The 14,975-nt window shown below is 45.1% G+C and overlaps 1 protein-coding gene, 1 long non-coding RNA gene and 1 other non-coding gene across 3 annotated transcripts; 2 read left to right on the top strand and 1 right to left on the bottom strand.

Annotated features, from left to right (window-relative positions):
* Nucleotides 1-708: 708 nt before the first annotated feature.
* LOC115547626 (uncharacterized) lies at nt 709-3,873 on the top strand. Its single transcript, XR_003977394.1, has 3 exons — nt 709-793; nt 1,448-2,583; nt 2,882-3,873. It is a non-coding gene; the product is annotated as an uncharacterized LOC115547626 (long non-coding RNA).
* On the top strand, nt 3,383-3,456 carry trnat-agu (transfer RNA threonine (anticodon AGU)). Its single transcript has one exon. It is a non-coding gene; the product is annotated as a tRNA-Thr (tRNA).
* On the bottom strand, nt 3,690-10,134 carry vtnb (vitronectin b). The gene is made up of 8 exons (XM_030361996.1): nt 9,840-10,134; nt 9,436-9,552; nt 9,019-9,285; nt 8,083-8,222; nt 7,597-7,753; nt 6,197-6,355; nt 5,360-5,764; nt 3,690-4,267 (listed from the first exon to the last, which is right to left on the bottom strand). Exons 1-8 carry the CDS (start codon nt 9,907-9,909, stop codon nt 4,131-4,133), a joined length of 1,452 nt encoding a protein of 483 aa, XP_030217856.1. The 5' UTR covers nt 9,910-10,134; the 3' UTR covers nt 3,690-4,130.
* Between the last annotated feature and the right edge of the window lie 4,841 nt (nt 10,135-14,975).

Raw genomic sequence — 14,975 nt, 5'->3', positions numbered from 1 at the left:
AAAGCAACGCATGTGTCCCGGACGAGCCTCGGTCAACGAACACAACCGCAATTACTGTGGTATCCAGACATTGTTTTCCTTGGTGATCTTAATGATCGCATCCTCCATCTAGTGCATGGAGGACTATGAGGCCCTTCGCTACTCAGCAGCAGTGCACCTGTAGTCAGCGTCCAATGTGATCTGCAGGCTACTACAATGTAGGCCATTCCAATGTAGGCTACTACAATGTAGGCTACTACAATGTAGGCTACTACAATGAAGGCTACTACAATGTAGGCTACTACAATGTAGGCTACTAAAATGTAGGCTATTAGAATGCAGGCTATTACAGGCCAATACAATATAAGCTATTACATTGCCGGCCCATGTCATATCGAAAGGAGCTTCACCCATGCCGGCTGTCAAAACCGGAGAACAGGAGCAGAGAGTCTGGCCCAACACAAATGCTCATAGGGCGACTGAAGCAAAATGCCTGATTGGATTGATTGATGGACAGTTAGTCCTGCGCGTCACTATGCTGGAAAGCATATTCAGACTCACAAAAACCCTATCCAATCATCAACAGGCCAAAGATCTGGAGCTGGCATCTGGTCTTCTCTGTTGTCGATACCCTCAATGAGAGAAGCAACGTTGAAACGTGGAATGCTATCTAGTAGTGTGCCAGAGACCAGTGTGCTTCCATGGGCATTGAAGTGCGGCGACCACGTGCTAGGAGAAAAGCACAACCTCGTCATCTGAAAGAGTTCACTTCCCTGCCAATCACAGCAACAGGCGGATAATTCTACGTCGACTGGTGAGTAGGCTATACTCACCAGTCTTTGAACGAATATTAGCGTCTGTCGACCACACCGTCAGCGTTTAGCCTGTGTGTATGTAAGTTCTATGTTTTGGTAGGAGGGGGATGGATTATGTTTTGTAAGAGTACAGAAAGAAAACGTATCTTCCACTTATTGGTATGTCCAGTGACTCCACAATCCAGCCCTGTTTTTGCTCACAGCTACTATTTTGTAAATCCATAGATACTTTCTGAGGTGACAATGTTTTGGATGTGATTGTGTTTTTGCTTTTTGTCGTAAGTTTGTTTTGTATGCATTGTTGATTTGTTCATTCTAATTAAATTGTGCTTGCATTGTTGTAAAACGCAACATTTAGTAACGTGCATTTCAATTATGTAGCCTATTAACCCGGGATCATTGCATCTCGTTTTTCTCTCGTAGTATTATTTTTTGCTTCAAAATGTGACAGCATCTGCGGTAAACAATCCAGCCCCCGTAGCAGCCCCAATCATAATGATTTGGCGCTGCTACTGCGTCTACATAGTTTTACATTGATATTACGTTGTTTGGCGTGTCTCTTTGTAATGTACAGGCATGTATTACATTAACGACACGCCATGTCATAGCTTATTGCAATATCTAATCCTCGTCCACTTTTTTCCACCCAAAAGGTAGCATCCCTCGACCTTTGGCCTCGGAGGCCCCGCCGGGCCCTAGAAACACCGTCAGACCACCTTCAGCGGGGCCCATCTGGAGCGGACCTTCTCCCTGGACCAGGACCAGGACCCGGACTGGGGTGAAGGAAGGTCTTTCCTCGCTCAGAGCCAAAGATTCAGGAATGCAATGCCCTCTCGTTACGTTTGTGTTTACAATTAAGCGTAACAAAAAATACTGCATTGGCCGAAGCATCTGCTTGATGGTACCACGTGATCCCGAACTGTGAAGGCAAGAAAACTACATCTGCGCCAAAGTCTTGTCCTGAACATCGGCAGTCCTCCCTCATACCCTCACACAGACACTACCATGTGGAGCTCCTGGCCCCAAATATCCCAACCCCTACTGCTTCTGTGTTTCTACCGGGCCCTGTCTCCGGGTCTAACAGAGTCCACCCAGCTGTCCCGGACTGGACTCTGGACGCACATTGTATCACGACGTCGCCGAGGAACGGGTCGGGAACCTGGAGCTTACGGGACTGTTGTGCAGCAACCAAGGGCGTAACCACGCATTCTTTGGGGGGGTCGTGTACCCACCAATGTTGAGAAAATACTAACCTGTCCCCCCCAATATACAGCCGGATAAAATGTAAAATATATGTTCTCTTTTTATGAACCCTGTCAATGGATCGGTCTCTTGTTATGTCTTATTTATTTTCAATTTATTTCCGTTTGTTAAGTGTGGGAATCCCCCCTCCTAATTGTACACTTGTGCGATTTAGTTTGAAACCACCTCGCGACTTTCTGCGTTGTCGTGGTTACCCAACACTCTTTCTTCAGTGAGAGCCAAGAAAGTAAAGTTGAGTAATGGAGGATTTGAGGTTACCTAAAAAGCTGAAGAAACTGGACCAACAGCCAAGCATACGCAGTTTTTTTCAGACAGTAAGTAACTTGATACCGAGCTTTGAGTAAGCAAATAAAACGAGTAGCCTCGTAAAAGCAGAATATTAAATATAGCTCATGAAGGTCAGTCGCTGTTCTTTTGATAAAATTACATGGTTACGATGCAGGCAGCACAGAGAGAGAAGGAGAGAGACAGGCATGCTGAAAGCAGTGGCCAGACAGGGACATGCTCTGGACATGCAGGTGATAAGGTGAGAATTTTGAATGTGAGACTAGACAGCCTCACAACATTGTTTATAACCTGGGCCTACCTGTCAGCAATACATAAAAGTAGCCTACTTCTAATACAAGCAGAATATATAGACCGAAATGATCACGACGGTCAGCCACTGTTCTTCTGATAACATAATGACATGTGGTAGTCCTCGAAACTATGTTCTAAATGTCCACATTTTCATATATATATAGAATTGTAGGCAATGCACTTAACAAATAATAATAAAAAATTGGACCCCCCCAATGTCTAAACCATGGTTACGCCCTTGGCAGCAACCAAGCACTTCCATGTGACCTGGTGATACCCGAGTGGGATGACGTCTCAGAGGGGCTTCCTCTCTTTTTCTCCGAGGAAAACGAACACGGATCGCCGCCGGTCGGAAGCCGGTGCGGCAGCGAGGTTCCTCCGGGGCGGGACTGCCCCTCTACCTGTGTCTGGTTTCAGACAACAATGGTTACGGAGACACGCTGTCTGCTGGCACCGACAACGAACACCCGAAGCACCCCCTTGAGGTCCATCAGAAGAAGATTTCCAGGACATAGGGTTCAGTAAACTCAGATCTGGACGCTTCGGAGGCGATGATCGATTATCTTCTCTTTCACAACCTGGCCTGTTTTAACCGAATTATAAGGAAAAAATATTTAATCTATGTGTTTGGATTTCACTGGGCTGTACATTTACACAGTAACTATTTGGAAATATTTATAAATAAAATATGTAGAGTAGCTTGTGTCTAATTTTAAAAAACCTTTTTTTCCCGTGGTGGAGCGTGGGGCGCCGTGGCTTAGATGGTTAAAGCGCCTGTCTAGTAAACAGGAGATCCTGGGTTCGAATCCCAGCGGGGCCTTTTACTGACAAGTCTATTCCACCTAAATAAATTTACCTCACCTACACTAAAAGGGGACAAAATATTATTACAAATATTTTCCGTTTACTTCAGATTATTATCAATATAATCTGAAGATTATTATTATCAACTGTGTATTCTTCCTGCTTTTATCTTTGTTGAGAGGAGGCTGTGGTTGATCTCCATCAGCCGAGAGAAATAGACAGATGTGGTGGAGAGAAAATAGAGGAGACTAAAGATACCATGTTGTTTATTAATCCTAGACAGGAAATTAAATGCATTTCATAATGGGCTCTCATGTGTTAGCATTGGTTTGTTCAAGTTTGTTTCATTTAGTTTTTATCTTCATCTTTTTAGTGTGGAAATGGTCACTTTCAGAGCATTGTCTTTGTTTTGCAAATAAGCAATTTCAATCCGTCAATACATAGCCTAATATTCTCCAGATAATGAACTAAATACATCTCATCATTTTAGCTCCCATATTATTGTCACTTTATTATAATTAACTCAATATATTATATCATTAAATCATAATAATCTCCTAATAATATTATCTTCTCATAATATTATACGGCTATCTCCATTTATCTTCATGTATTGTTCGCTCATTATCTCCCATCATCTCCATGATCTTCAGTATCTGGTGTTGCTCCATCATGGTTTTGTGGATCATCTCATCGTCTCCTCTCCGCGCGGGACGCCGTAGGCTCTTCAGCGTCACAGCCCAGCCAGTACCTAGCGATGGACCGTGGGTAGGGGGGCGTGACGCAGTCCACCCGCTTGGTCTTCAGGTTGGCCCTGTAGTATTTATCTGTCAGGGGGAGAAGATGCTTTAGGCCCCGCTCATGCACCATGGCATCATGGAGCCACAGTGCTCGGGAGGCAGTGGACCCGGGCAGGTTCACCTTACCATTATGTAACAAAAACATTCACCCGTTTCCATCTACTACCAGCGAGCCTCGTCGATTCTCGACCAATCACAAGGTAATACAACAATTTACGTTTGCATGTTCGCAGGTCCGATACTGTGGCGGCAGCATCATTGCACTGTGGCCGAGGACCAAGCCAGATGGGGACAACAAGCCTTTGGTAACTGTGGACCAGGTGACCAGGCCCAGGCCTACTGACGGGTAGTGGACCAGGTGACCAGGCCCAGGCCTACTGACGGGTAATGGACCAGGTGACCAGGTCTACTGACGGGTAGTGGAACAGGTGACCAGGTCTACCGACGGGTAGTGGACCAGGTGACCAGGTCTACTGACGGGTAATGGACCAGGTGACCAGGCCCAGGCCTACTGACGGGTAATGGACCAGGTGACCAGGCCTACTGACGGGTAGTGGACCAGGTGACCAGGCCTACTGACGGGTAGTGGACCAGGTGACCAGGCCTACTGACGGGTAGTGGACCAGGTGACCAGGCCTACTGACGGGTAATGGACCAGGTGACCAGGCCTACTGACGGGTAGTGGAACAGGTGACCAGGCCTACTGATGGGTAGTGGACCAGGTGACCAGGCCTACTGACGGGTAGTGGACCAGGTGACCAGGTCTACTGACGGGTAATGGACCAGGTGACCAGGCCCAGGCCTACTGACGGGTAATGGACCAGGTGACCAGGCCTACTGACGGGTAGTGGACCAGGTGACCAGGCCTACTGACGGGTAGTGGACCAGGTGACCAGGCCTACTGACGGGTAGTGGACCAGGTGACCAGGCCTACTGACGGGTAATGGACCAGGTGACCAGGCCTACTGACGGGTAGTGGAACAGGTGACCAGGCCTACTGACGGGTAGTGGACCAGGTGACCAGGCCTACTGACGGGTAGTGGACCAGGTGACCAGGCCTACTGACGGGTAGTGGACCAGGTGACCAGGGATGTGAATACTGGGCAGGGAAAGGCCTACCTTTCTTGAAGAAATAGACGTTCTGAACGGGCAGGCTCTTGCTCTCCAGGCCCGTGGGCGCGGTGGTGGTCGCTGCGCCGTAGTTGTTTGCGTAGAAGTCGCTGCCGAAGTAGTCGCTGCCGTAGTTGTCGCTGCCCAGGTCTCCATAGAAGGCTCCTTGGAAGTAACTGTAGTAGTCTGGCATAAATGAGCGGCTGTGACGGCCTCTCTGACGGCTCCTCCGGCGATGCCCCCTGCCCCGCCGCTTTTTACTGCCCCTCCGTCCCCCGGATGGGCGAACCACCGGAGTAGTGGGCGTGGTCTTGGGGCTGAGGTACAGCCGGCCCACCATGGCGGCGTCTATGGGTGGCTTGATGCCCAGCCAATCACTGCTGATCAGACGAGGGCCTTTACTCTGACCCTGGACTGAGAGAGAGAGAGAGACAGAGAGAGAGAGAGGGAGAGAGGGAGAGAGGGAGAGAGAGAGAGAGAGAGAGAGAGAGAGAGAGAGAGAGAGAGAGTGTGGGTATGTGTATGTGTTTGTAAAGGCCAACAATATCCACAGAAACTTAGTCGGCGAGTGTAGGTTGTGAATACAATGTGAGGGGAATTGACACAAATGCATATAATACATATATTAAATAAATCACTAGCCACAAAAATGTACATGCATGACAAAAACACACACACACACACACACACTTTGCTTACACACACTTGGCTAACACACACACACACACACACACACACACACACAAACACACACACACACACACACACACACACACACACACACACACACACACACACACACACACACACACACACACACACACACACACACACACACACACGTACAAGGCCCCCTGAAGAGCTCTGCGAACATCTCCTCCAGCAGCTGGTCGTGGTACAGTTGGGTGTAGTGTGTGAACTTCATGGATGGGGAGGATCGAGTCATGGTCACACACTCCTCGTGACTGGGCTGGAATTTAAACTCATACTGATGATACTGGTCGCCTGAAAGACAAAACAGAAAATAATAACATGATTCAGTCAGTGGCCTTTACCAGTAAACCTCACAAGGGTAACCTCATCATTTCTATTTGAAGGCCATTCCAACCTTCTTCGTTCTTGTGTTTTATTCCCCCCCCCCACAGAGTGCGATTGTGAAGCAGAATGTGTCCCATGACAGCTGAGGGCGTTGGATTTATTCTGAAGACAGGTTGAAGGTAGTTGGACACCAACAGGTATAACTGGTATATCCGTCGCACTCGTCACATGATCGGCCCTGGGTCCTCCTCACCATATGAGGAAACAATGCACTACCAAGCTAATCCAATGCTTAAAATTGTTTTAATATCATTGTTACACGTGCATTTTACATTGGCCTATGCAGCATTGGAAATTGAGGACCAAACAGATAATATATGGAAAAAACGTCAGCCATTTCTGGACACATGGTAATGGAAAAATTGTGTTTTCACATTGTTTTTGTAGCTGCCATTTGTTGATAATGCCTTTTCACTGACACCCTCGGGGTCTAACTGAGAAGTCACCACTATGAGACCCCACACTATAACTGTTAATTATCAAATCAAATAATGTTTACTTAATGGACAGAGTTTCCAGTATTCTCATCAAGTACAAGAATGCATTTGGGGATCTCTGCTCCCTCATGACCGGTTGGCCCGGCAACAAGGGTTAACGTTGGATAATGTTAGGAACAGGTAGAGTGGCTAGATGATGCAAGGAATAGGAGACAGAGCTTACATGATGAAGGGGCAACAACATGATGGACTGTTCCATCACACATCATGTGGGGAGCAGAGCTGTTCTCAGCAGTTCTGAGACCCGTGCCACTGTGTAAGTAACCCCCTCCCCATTGGCCAATGCACTGAAATTCTCCTTGTGGGGCTCTTGGAGAGACGTGGGAAGGACTCCCATCTAGGCCTCAGATTATAGTTATATGTTCAATTGTTTGTTGTATGATTGTGTTATTATGCTGTTATTACCCAAATATATGACCGTAATTGTTATAAGTTCGGATGACTCTTTATTTTACCCAGTTTGGTCAAGTTTATTATTGACGTGGTTCTGGAATTCCCACCACAATATCTTTTAACCACATTTTGACAAAATGTAATTTGGTGGCCTTATAGATAGGCCTACGGTAGTTTTCCTCGTTGTATAATAAAGTAGTGCTGGCTTTAGTCTTTCAGCCTGCCATGGTAGAGGGCTGAATTCACCACGCCACGTACCTTTAAAGAAGTAGGCCTTCTCCTTCCCACTGAGGCTTGGAGCTGGTATAGCGAAGGCTGCATCAACGTCGTTGGGCATATTCTCAAAGCCCACTGAGATGTCCCGAGGATAATCGTCATCCAAAACTTGTCCCTCAAATCTCCAGTACTGATTCCCCTATGAGAAGCAACGCAATGTAAAGTAATGAGCTTCCGGACATCCTATTACAGTTTACAGCCTCCAACTACTACAACAATATCACTCTATTGCTACAGTTATTACCATGAATAAAAAACGACCAACTCAATTGTGAACTTATTTAGCCGAAAGCTTTATTTTTTTCTCCCAAATCTGTATTTCGAAAAGATTTGTGGATATTCTTACAATTAGACTTAGATTTATAAATGTTTCCCCCCTTTCTTCTATTTCTAACAATTTTCTTTTACCACAGTTCTACGTCTTAAAAAAACCCAGGGAAAGGTAAACCATTTTAGGCGGAAACTTACCTTGAAGATGTAGCTTTTTCCTTGGCAGTTGATGCGTGTGAAAGCAGCGTCGATTGGACCATGGATCCCCCAAAAATCCTTGATAAGCTTTGGGTTCCCATGCAGAACCGAACTCTCATCAAGCTCAAAGAAATATTCACCTGGGATAATAATTCAATTTGTGAGTGTATTGTATGTTATACAATATTATACTGGGTCATAACCAAACATTAATATAGCTCATGAGCTCATACGTTTTTTTTCCGCAATTTCCAGCAAACAGCTTCAAAAACATGATTTCTGGACCTCAAATACTAGGTTTACTTGTTGGGAAAACACCATAATATGTGTCCTTTAATATTCATAAGATATGATGCACATGAAATGGTATATCACTTCTAGTTTAAAACCTATTGTGCGTATATGGTGCTGCTGAATACACAGACAGCATTTAGAAATACAAAGAACGGCAAACCAACCTAACCAGCAGATCCGGAAAACAAACTAGGCCTCCTTCCTACTGGACAAGGCCTACTTCCTACTGGACAAGGCCTCCTTCCTACTGGAAGAGGCTCACCTTCTACTGGACGGGGCCTACTTCCTACTCGAAGATGCCTACTTCCTACTTGACGAGGCCTACCTCCTACTGGTAGAGGCCTACTTCTTACTGGAAGATTCCTACTTCCTACTGGACAAGGCCCACTTCCCACTGTACAGGGCCTACTTCCTACTGGAAGAGGTCTACTTCCTACTGGTCGAGGCATACTTCCTCCTGGACCAGGCCTACCTCCTACTGGACGAGGCCTACTTTCTTCTGGACGGAGCCTACTTCCTACTTGAAGAGGCCTACTTCTTCCTGGACATGGCCTACTTCCTACTTGACGAGACCCAATTCCTACTGTAAGGGGCCTACTTCCTACTCAACGAGGCCTACACCTCCTACAGGATGAGGCCTACCTCTGAATGCGTACACGGACCCGTTCTTCTGCTGCAGGAAGGCGTCGAACGCCCGCCCGCTACAAGAGACTTCGTCGGGGTCCGAGGGGGAGGCGGCGATGGGTGCCGTTGTGGTGTGGTTTGGGGTAGCGCCGGTGGTGGTGGGATTTGGGGTAGCGCCGATCGTGGTGGGGCTGGGGGTGATGCTGGTGGTAACGTCAGCCCCATCCATGCTACTCCCCGTTGGGTAGAGGTCATCCGGGTTACCGAACGTATCCCCGCGAGCGGCTAGCGGAGGAGGAGGGCTTCGGGTTAAGGATCAACGAAAATGTTGCAGTTGTGTTTTAAATTTAGCTACGAATAAATTGCTCGATATATTTCGATGTTGGTCAAATAATATTCAAATTCAGATAAGATGAGAACCATGAGAAAACACACCTTTCCTTCGGCAGACAGACTGGAAGTCCTGGCAGCAGCTTTGGTGGTAGACGCACATGGAGTCACATTGGCATCTCCGCTGCGCATCGAAGACTCCACAGCGCGCCTCACAGGACTCTGTGGAAAGGCACGTTTGTAACATCAGCCTACAATATTCAGAGGGGCAGTGGGGCCAGTCTCCCCGAAAAGCCCTTTTTGGTTGGTTCCATCACTCTATTCTTACTTCATTTCTTACGCCACCTTCACTTCTGTTGTTTTCGCGCGTGTGAATGAATAAACAAATGAGTCAGAAAGTCATGCTCCCTGATCACTGGAAAGTACAACAAGTTCAACAATCAATAAATTAAGTAAAAAATACATAATGGGAAATAGCAGTATTCTAAGGGGGGGGGGGGGGGGCTCACCTTCGGCAGCGAATGCGGCGTGCAGCGCGAGCACCCACAGCACCCAAAGCACCTGTCCGCCCAGCCTCATGTTCACCACGAGCCTCCGGGAACACGGGGGAGAAGTCACCGTGAAGATGTAGGCTGTAGCAGAACTAGATATCAGCCTTTAGTCTCTCTCCTTTGGCGTTTCACTCTCAATAAGAAACTAAAGGGACGGATCATGTTGTGTCAGACCAACTCTAAATATTGACTAGAAGTCATTGACCCTGTGTTTATTTGTTGGTCGGCTAAAACCTCAAACCGTTTGTTGACTGCAAATCATTTACCAATGGGTCTCACAAAGCTATTCCAACTCAAGTTTCACGTTTGCTTCATAGTGTCGCACTCGTCTTCATAAGAAGACAAAATATATGACTAGGCCTACTAGACATTTATTCCAACAATGAAATGAACCAGGCAGATTTAGCGTCAGTTATTTATTTTTATCATCTAGCCTTCGTCACACTCGTATCCATGTATTGATTAATCAAATTGATTAATCCCAAAAAAAAATGGACAATCACCGTTAGAGTTGACCAGAGCCCCTCGTCAGCTCTGGAGGGTGAAAGAAAACCAATGGTTCAAACATTTCAAAACATATTGTCACACTGCTTCATCATGAAAGATTGAGAATGCAGTACGAACAGAGAATTCAGCACTTTGGAGAGTCACCGCTAGAGGGAGATATTGGCCTTCTGCAACCGCCCCTGAATGACGGATGTCCTTCCCAAAGCTTATCCTTAATTAATCTGTATGATATTTACTCTAAACCTGCCAATATGATACAATTATATTCTTGAATTATAGTTTTAACTTTCATATCACGGTTTATTTCACATGGAAAGTGATGAAGCGTGATTGTGATGCCTCAGTTGTCGTGGTTCCGGGGCTAGGCAGGACAGGAGAGTGGTGTTGTAAACACAGGACACAACGGTAGGGTGTTGTGTTGACCATACTGTGTAGAAGCAGGAACCGGTCACCACTGGCATAAGCACCTCACATATATGCAGTACTTTACTCAAAGACAAAAGATATGACCATTGATTTTAGAAGAAACCAATCTTGTTCTCCTCCACCTGCTTACATAAATGGAAAGTGCATAGAGATTGTTGCCCGGTATAACCTATCTGGGAACAATGATAGACAATAAACTCAAATTTGACGTTAATACTGATACTATTTGCAAGAAGGGAACGATTATACTTCATTCGGAAGCTTAACTCTTTCAATGTCGATAAGGTTGTCTATGTTTTACAAATCCTTTATAGAATCGGTTCTCACTTTTTCTTTAATTGCCTGCATGGCATCAGCCTTGGGGACAAAAACAACCTCAGCCATGGTGAAGTTGTGAAGGTGGCTGGGAAGTTGATTGGCTGTCCACAAGCATCCTTGCTGCACATTTATGAGAAGCAGGTTATTCAGAAAGCAACGTCTGTATTGGACTGTAAAAATCATCCCCTTCATTGTTCATTTGAGGCCCTACCCTCAGGCCGGAGACGAGTCCCTTTTTATAAGTCCAATAGGACAAAGACATCTTTTATTCCTAGCGTAATACTACGTTTGCTCTATTTGCACAATTCTTTGCAAATACTGTTCCTGTAACTGTTTTTGAATCACGTGACCTAATAACTATGACCGTTTTTTAACTTATATAAGCCTGTGTATATCTCTTTGTTGTTTGTCCTTGTGTATCTTGTGTTATTTATGTGTACTTAACTGCAAGACAAGTTTCCCTTTTGGGACAATAAAGTTAAACTGAAAAGGACTGAACTGAATTATATGGTAGGCTATATTGTGTGGTCTAATAAGGAACAACATTACTGACATCATCATTGATATCTTCCGCGGGCCCGGGACCCCGGACCGGTGGGGGACAATCACGTGTGTTATCACGTGTGTTTAGGTGGAAAATACCTTTGTCGCGCTTCCATCAATAAATAACGTTGACGTTCCAGGTTCCACTGTATTATATTGCGCAGTCACAGTGTGTTCTTTATTACGCTTGTCGTTAATTATTAAGTGTTTATGTACCGGTATTAAAAAATAATAACTCTACTTCCGTTCTTAATTATACTTAATTATACCTAATTCTTAAAAAAAAAAAGTCCCCATAGCAATTTATAGGCAAACGTTTTCATTGGCCCCCAAACCACTGCTTGGTTTGGTTAATCACCACCGTTTATAAAGTAGCTAGCTGTACCACAAACAGACTTTTTCTTAGCTGGACCCACATTGGAAGGCACATGGTGGATGAACCTCAAATACAATTAACCAAACCAAAGCTCTTGATGTGTTATCATACGGCATTTCAATATTTTTATTTCTGCAGTTTGAAAGCCAGACCCAGCGTACAATGGAGCAGTCGGCAGCAGGATGGGCAGCTCTTAAGGGACAACTTGGAATTGAAGTGCAGGAATGACGCATCTATTAAGAAAAACAAAAACAAAACAGAAATTAGGTACAATCACCATTACAATGGATATTTTATCCATTGTAATGGTGAAGGTGTGTCTAATCTTGCGCACCTTCATGAACTGATTCTGATTAGAGCTATAAATGCATCAACGGGCCTACTCCTGTTTCCAGGGCGTGTTCATCAGAGTGCATCATGATGCATTTAAAGATGAGGTTGTATTGATTAGCTTGGTGTTGTCATGTAGGCAAGGCAAGGCAGAAGGCTTATGTAATGGAAGCATAGAGGGGTCTGGGGGGTCTGAGGGGTCTGGGGGGTCTGAGGGGTCTGGGGGGGTCTGAGGGGTCTGGGGTTTCTGATGGGGTCTCACTGGTTCTCAGGGGGTCTGAGGGGTCTGAGGGGTCTCAGGGGGTCTGAGGGGTCTGGGGGGTCTGGGGGGTCTGAGGGGGTCTGAGGGGTCTGACTGGGTCTGAGGGGGTCTGAGGGGTCTGAGGGGGTCTCAGGGGGTCTGAGGGGTCTGACTGGGTCTGAGGGGGTCTGAGGGGTCTGAGGGGGTCTGAGGGGTCTGACTGGGTCTGAGGGGGTCTGAGCCAGACCATCTCCATGTAGGAGGAATGTTATTTATTATGTTGATACTGATGTTTTTCAGGTCAGTGTTTTGTAAGTTATCGTGAAATGATTTTTTATTATGGGGAGACATTATTTATAATAATGTGGTCGATAGTGTTTAAATGTGGTCGATAGTGTTTGAATGTGGTCGATGGTGTTTGAATGTGGTCGATAGTGTTTAAATGTGCTCGATAGTGTTTAAATGTGGTCGATAGTGTTTGAATGTGCTCGATAGTGTTTGAATGTGGTCGATAGTGTTTGAATATGGTCGATAGTGTTTAAATGTGGTCGATAGGATTTAAATGTGGTCGATAGGGTTTAAATGTGGTCGATAGGGTTTACATGTGGTCCATAGTAGTGTTAAATGTTCTTTTCCCTCTCTCTCCACCTCATCCCTCACTCTCCACCTCAAGCTGGTGTGTGGTGAGCGTTCTGGCGCCGATTGGCTGCCGTGCATCACCCAAATGGGTGCTACATACTGGTGGTGGTTAGTGAGGTCCCCCCCCCCCCCCCCCCCCCCCTTCACTGTAGGCGTCTTTGAGTGTCTAGAAAAGCGCTAAATAAATTCAATGAATTATTATTATTAATTATTATTTGGTTTAATCCGCTTCTTCTCAATATGGCAGTGTTCCCTGATTGGAGGATCCCATGGTTCCTTCTGACAGCCTTGTCTTATCCCACGAGCGAGGTAGAATGCGTTGCGGTATCTGGTGCTTTGAGGTAACTTTATTATGAGTACAGTAATACTTAGTTTGTACAGCTGTGTTTGTTTGCTCATGGGTTTTGGCAGTGATAAAGTGCCCCCTCCATAAAACAGCAGCTGACCTTCTTGAGTTGTTGGTGCTTCTATTTAACTAAAGGTTCCCTGGATACATTGATGTCACATTTATTTGCCTAAACACACACATATCTTCACAGCAGGTTAGCTCTAGACGAAGAGAGGACAGGCTACGAAGAGATCCATGTAGAAGCTCCAAGATCACAGCTTCTTTCCTAATGGGAGGACAATGTGAAGGTCGGTTTACACTGACTTCCAAATCGTCCACAGTTGATTGATAATCAAACGTCATAAATAGCCATAATAGGCCTATTGGTTTGCTGATGCATTTGAGAAGGAAGTAATACGATTTTATGAGCTTTTTAAGTTACTTACGGCAGTATAAGCCAATAAGCCAAAACATCCTGATGAAGCATGAATGTGTCAAGAGTAAGATGTGAATTTGTCTTTTATGATTCTTATTCTGTTTACTTACATACGTTTGTGTTGTAATTTTATTGTAGGAGTTGAATATGATTTTTTATTTTCTTTGAATGATCTCCTTCAAAAGGGGTTCCAGGTGAAGCTAGAGAGCCAATTACAAAGTGATTGGACCGGAGAAGGCGGAGCATCAGCTTTAAAGCTGAATCTAAAAATGGCTGCTGTGTTCACAGACACAGAGAAAAAGGAGAAGCAGAACTGTAGTCAAAGAAGGACTACGGCTGCTTTGTCAATTTATCAACTTCAATTTACATCAGGGTTTTCTTTTGAAGGGGTTGAAAGTACTTTTTGAGAAATATATTTTGATCTGCCAATGTTTTTGTTGATTTTTATTGTTATTGAATATAAATGGCCGCTATGGCGTTTGAAAGTGGTCACCTGATCAGACCCTTCTCGGCACCGTCACTAACTTCCTCACAACAAGAGGGAAGGTCCGCTCTCACGTAGCGGGCCTGTGATTGAGCACCACATGAGTAGAGGATGAGGAGGAGGAACCCAGCTGCACCCAGAAGGGGTGGGAGACCTTGGACCTGGGAATGAAGACGTTGAAGTGCCCTTTAGTTATATATTTAGTTATATATATATATATATATATATATATATATATACATTAAAAGTGCTACTGCTAACATTAATTTGCAAAAATGATAATTATATATATATATATAATAATTATTTTTGCAAATGAATGTTAGCAGTAGCACATTTAATGTGGCAAAATGTAGTCACAAGAGTTAACACCGAACATAGGCTACATCTTTTTACAAGACTCCAATCAGACCTTGGAATCATATCAAAAGTCTGATCGCAGATAAACCTTCATGTTTGCTTCGAC

Source organism: Gadus morhua, chromosome 7, assembly GCF_902167405.1.
Source record: "Gadus morhua chromosome 7, gadMor3.0, whole genome shotgun sequence".
Classification (NCBI taxonomy): domain Eukaryota; kingdom Metazoa; phylum Chordata; class Actinopteri; order Gadiformes; family Gadidae; genus Gadus; species Gadus morhua.
Note: the sequence above shows the minus strand (reverse complement) of the source record. Positions and strands in the feature narration are given on the sequence as shown.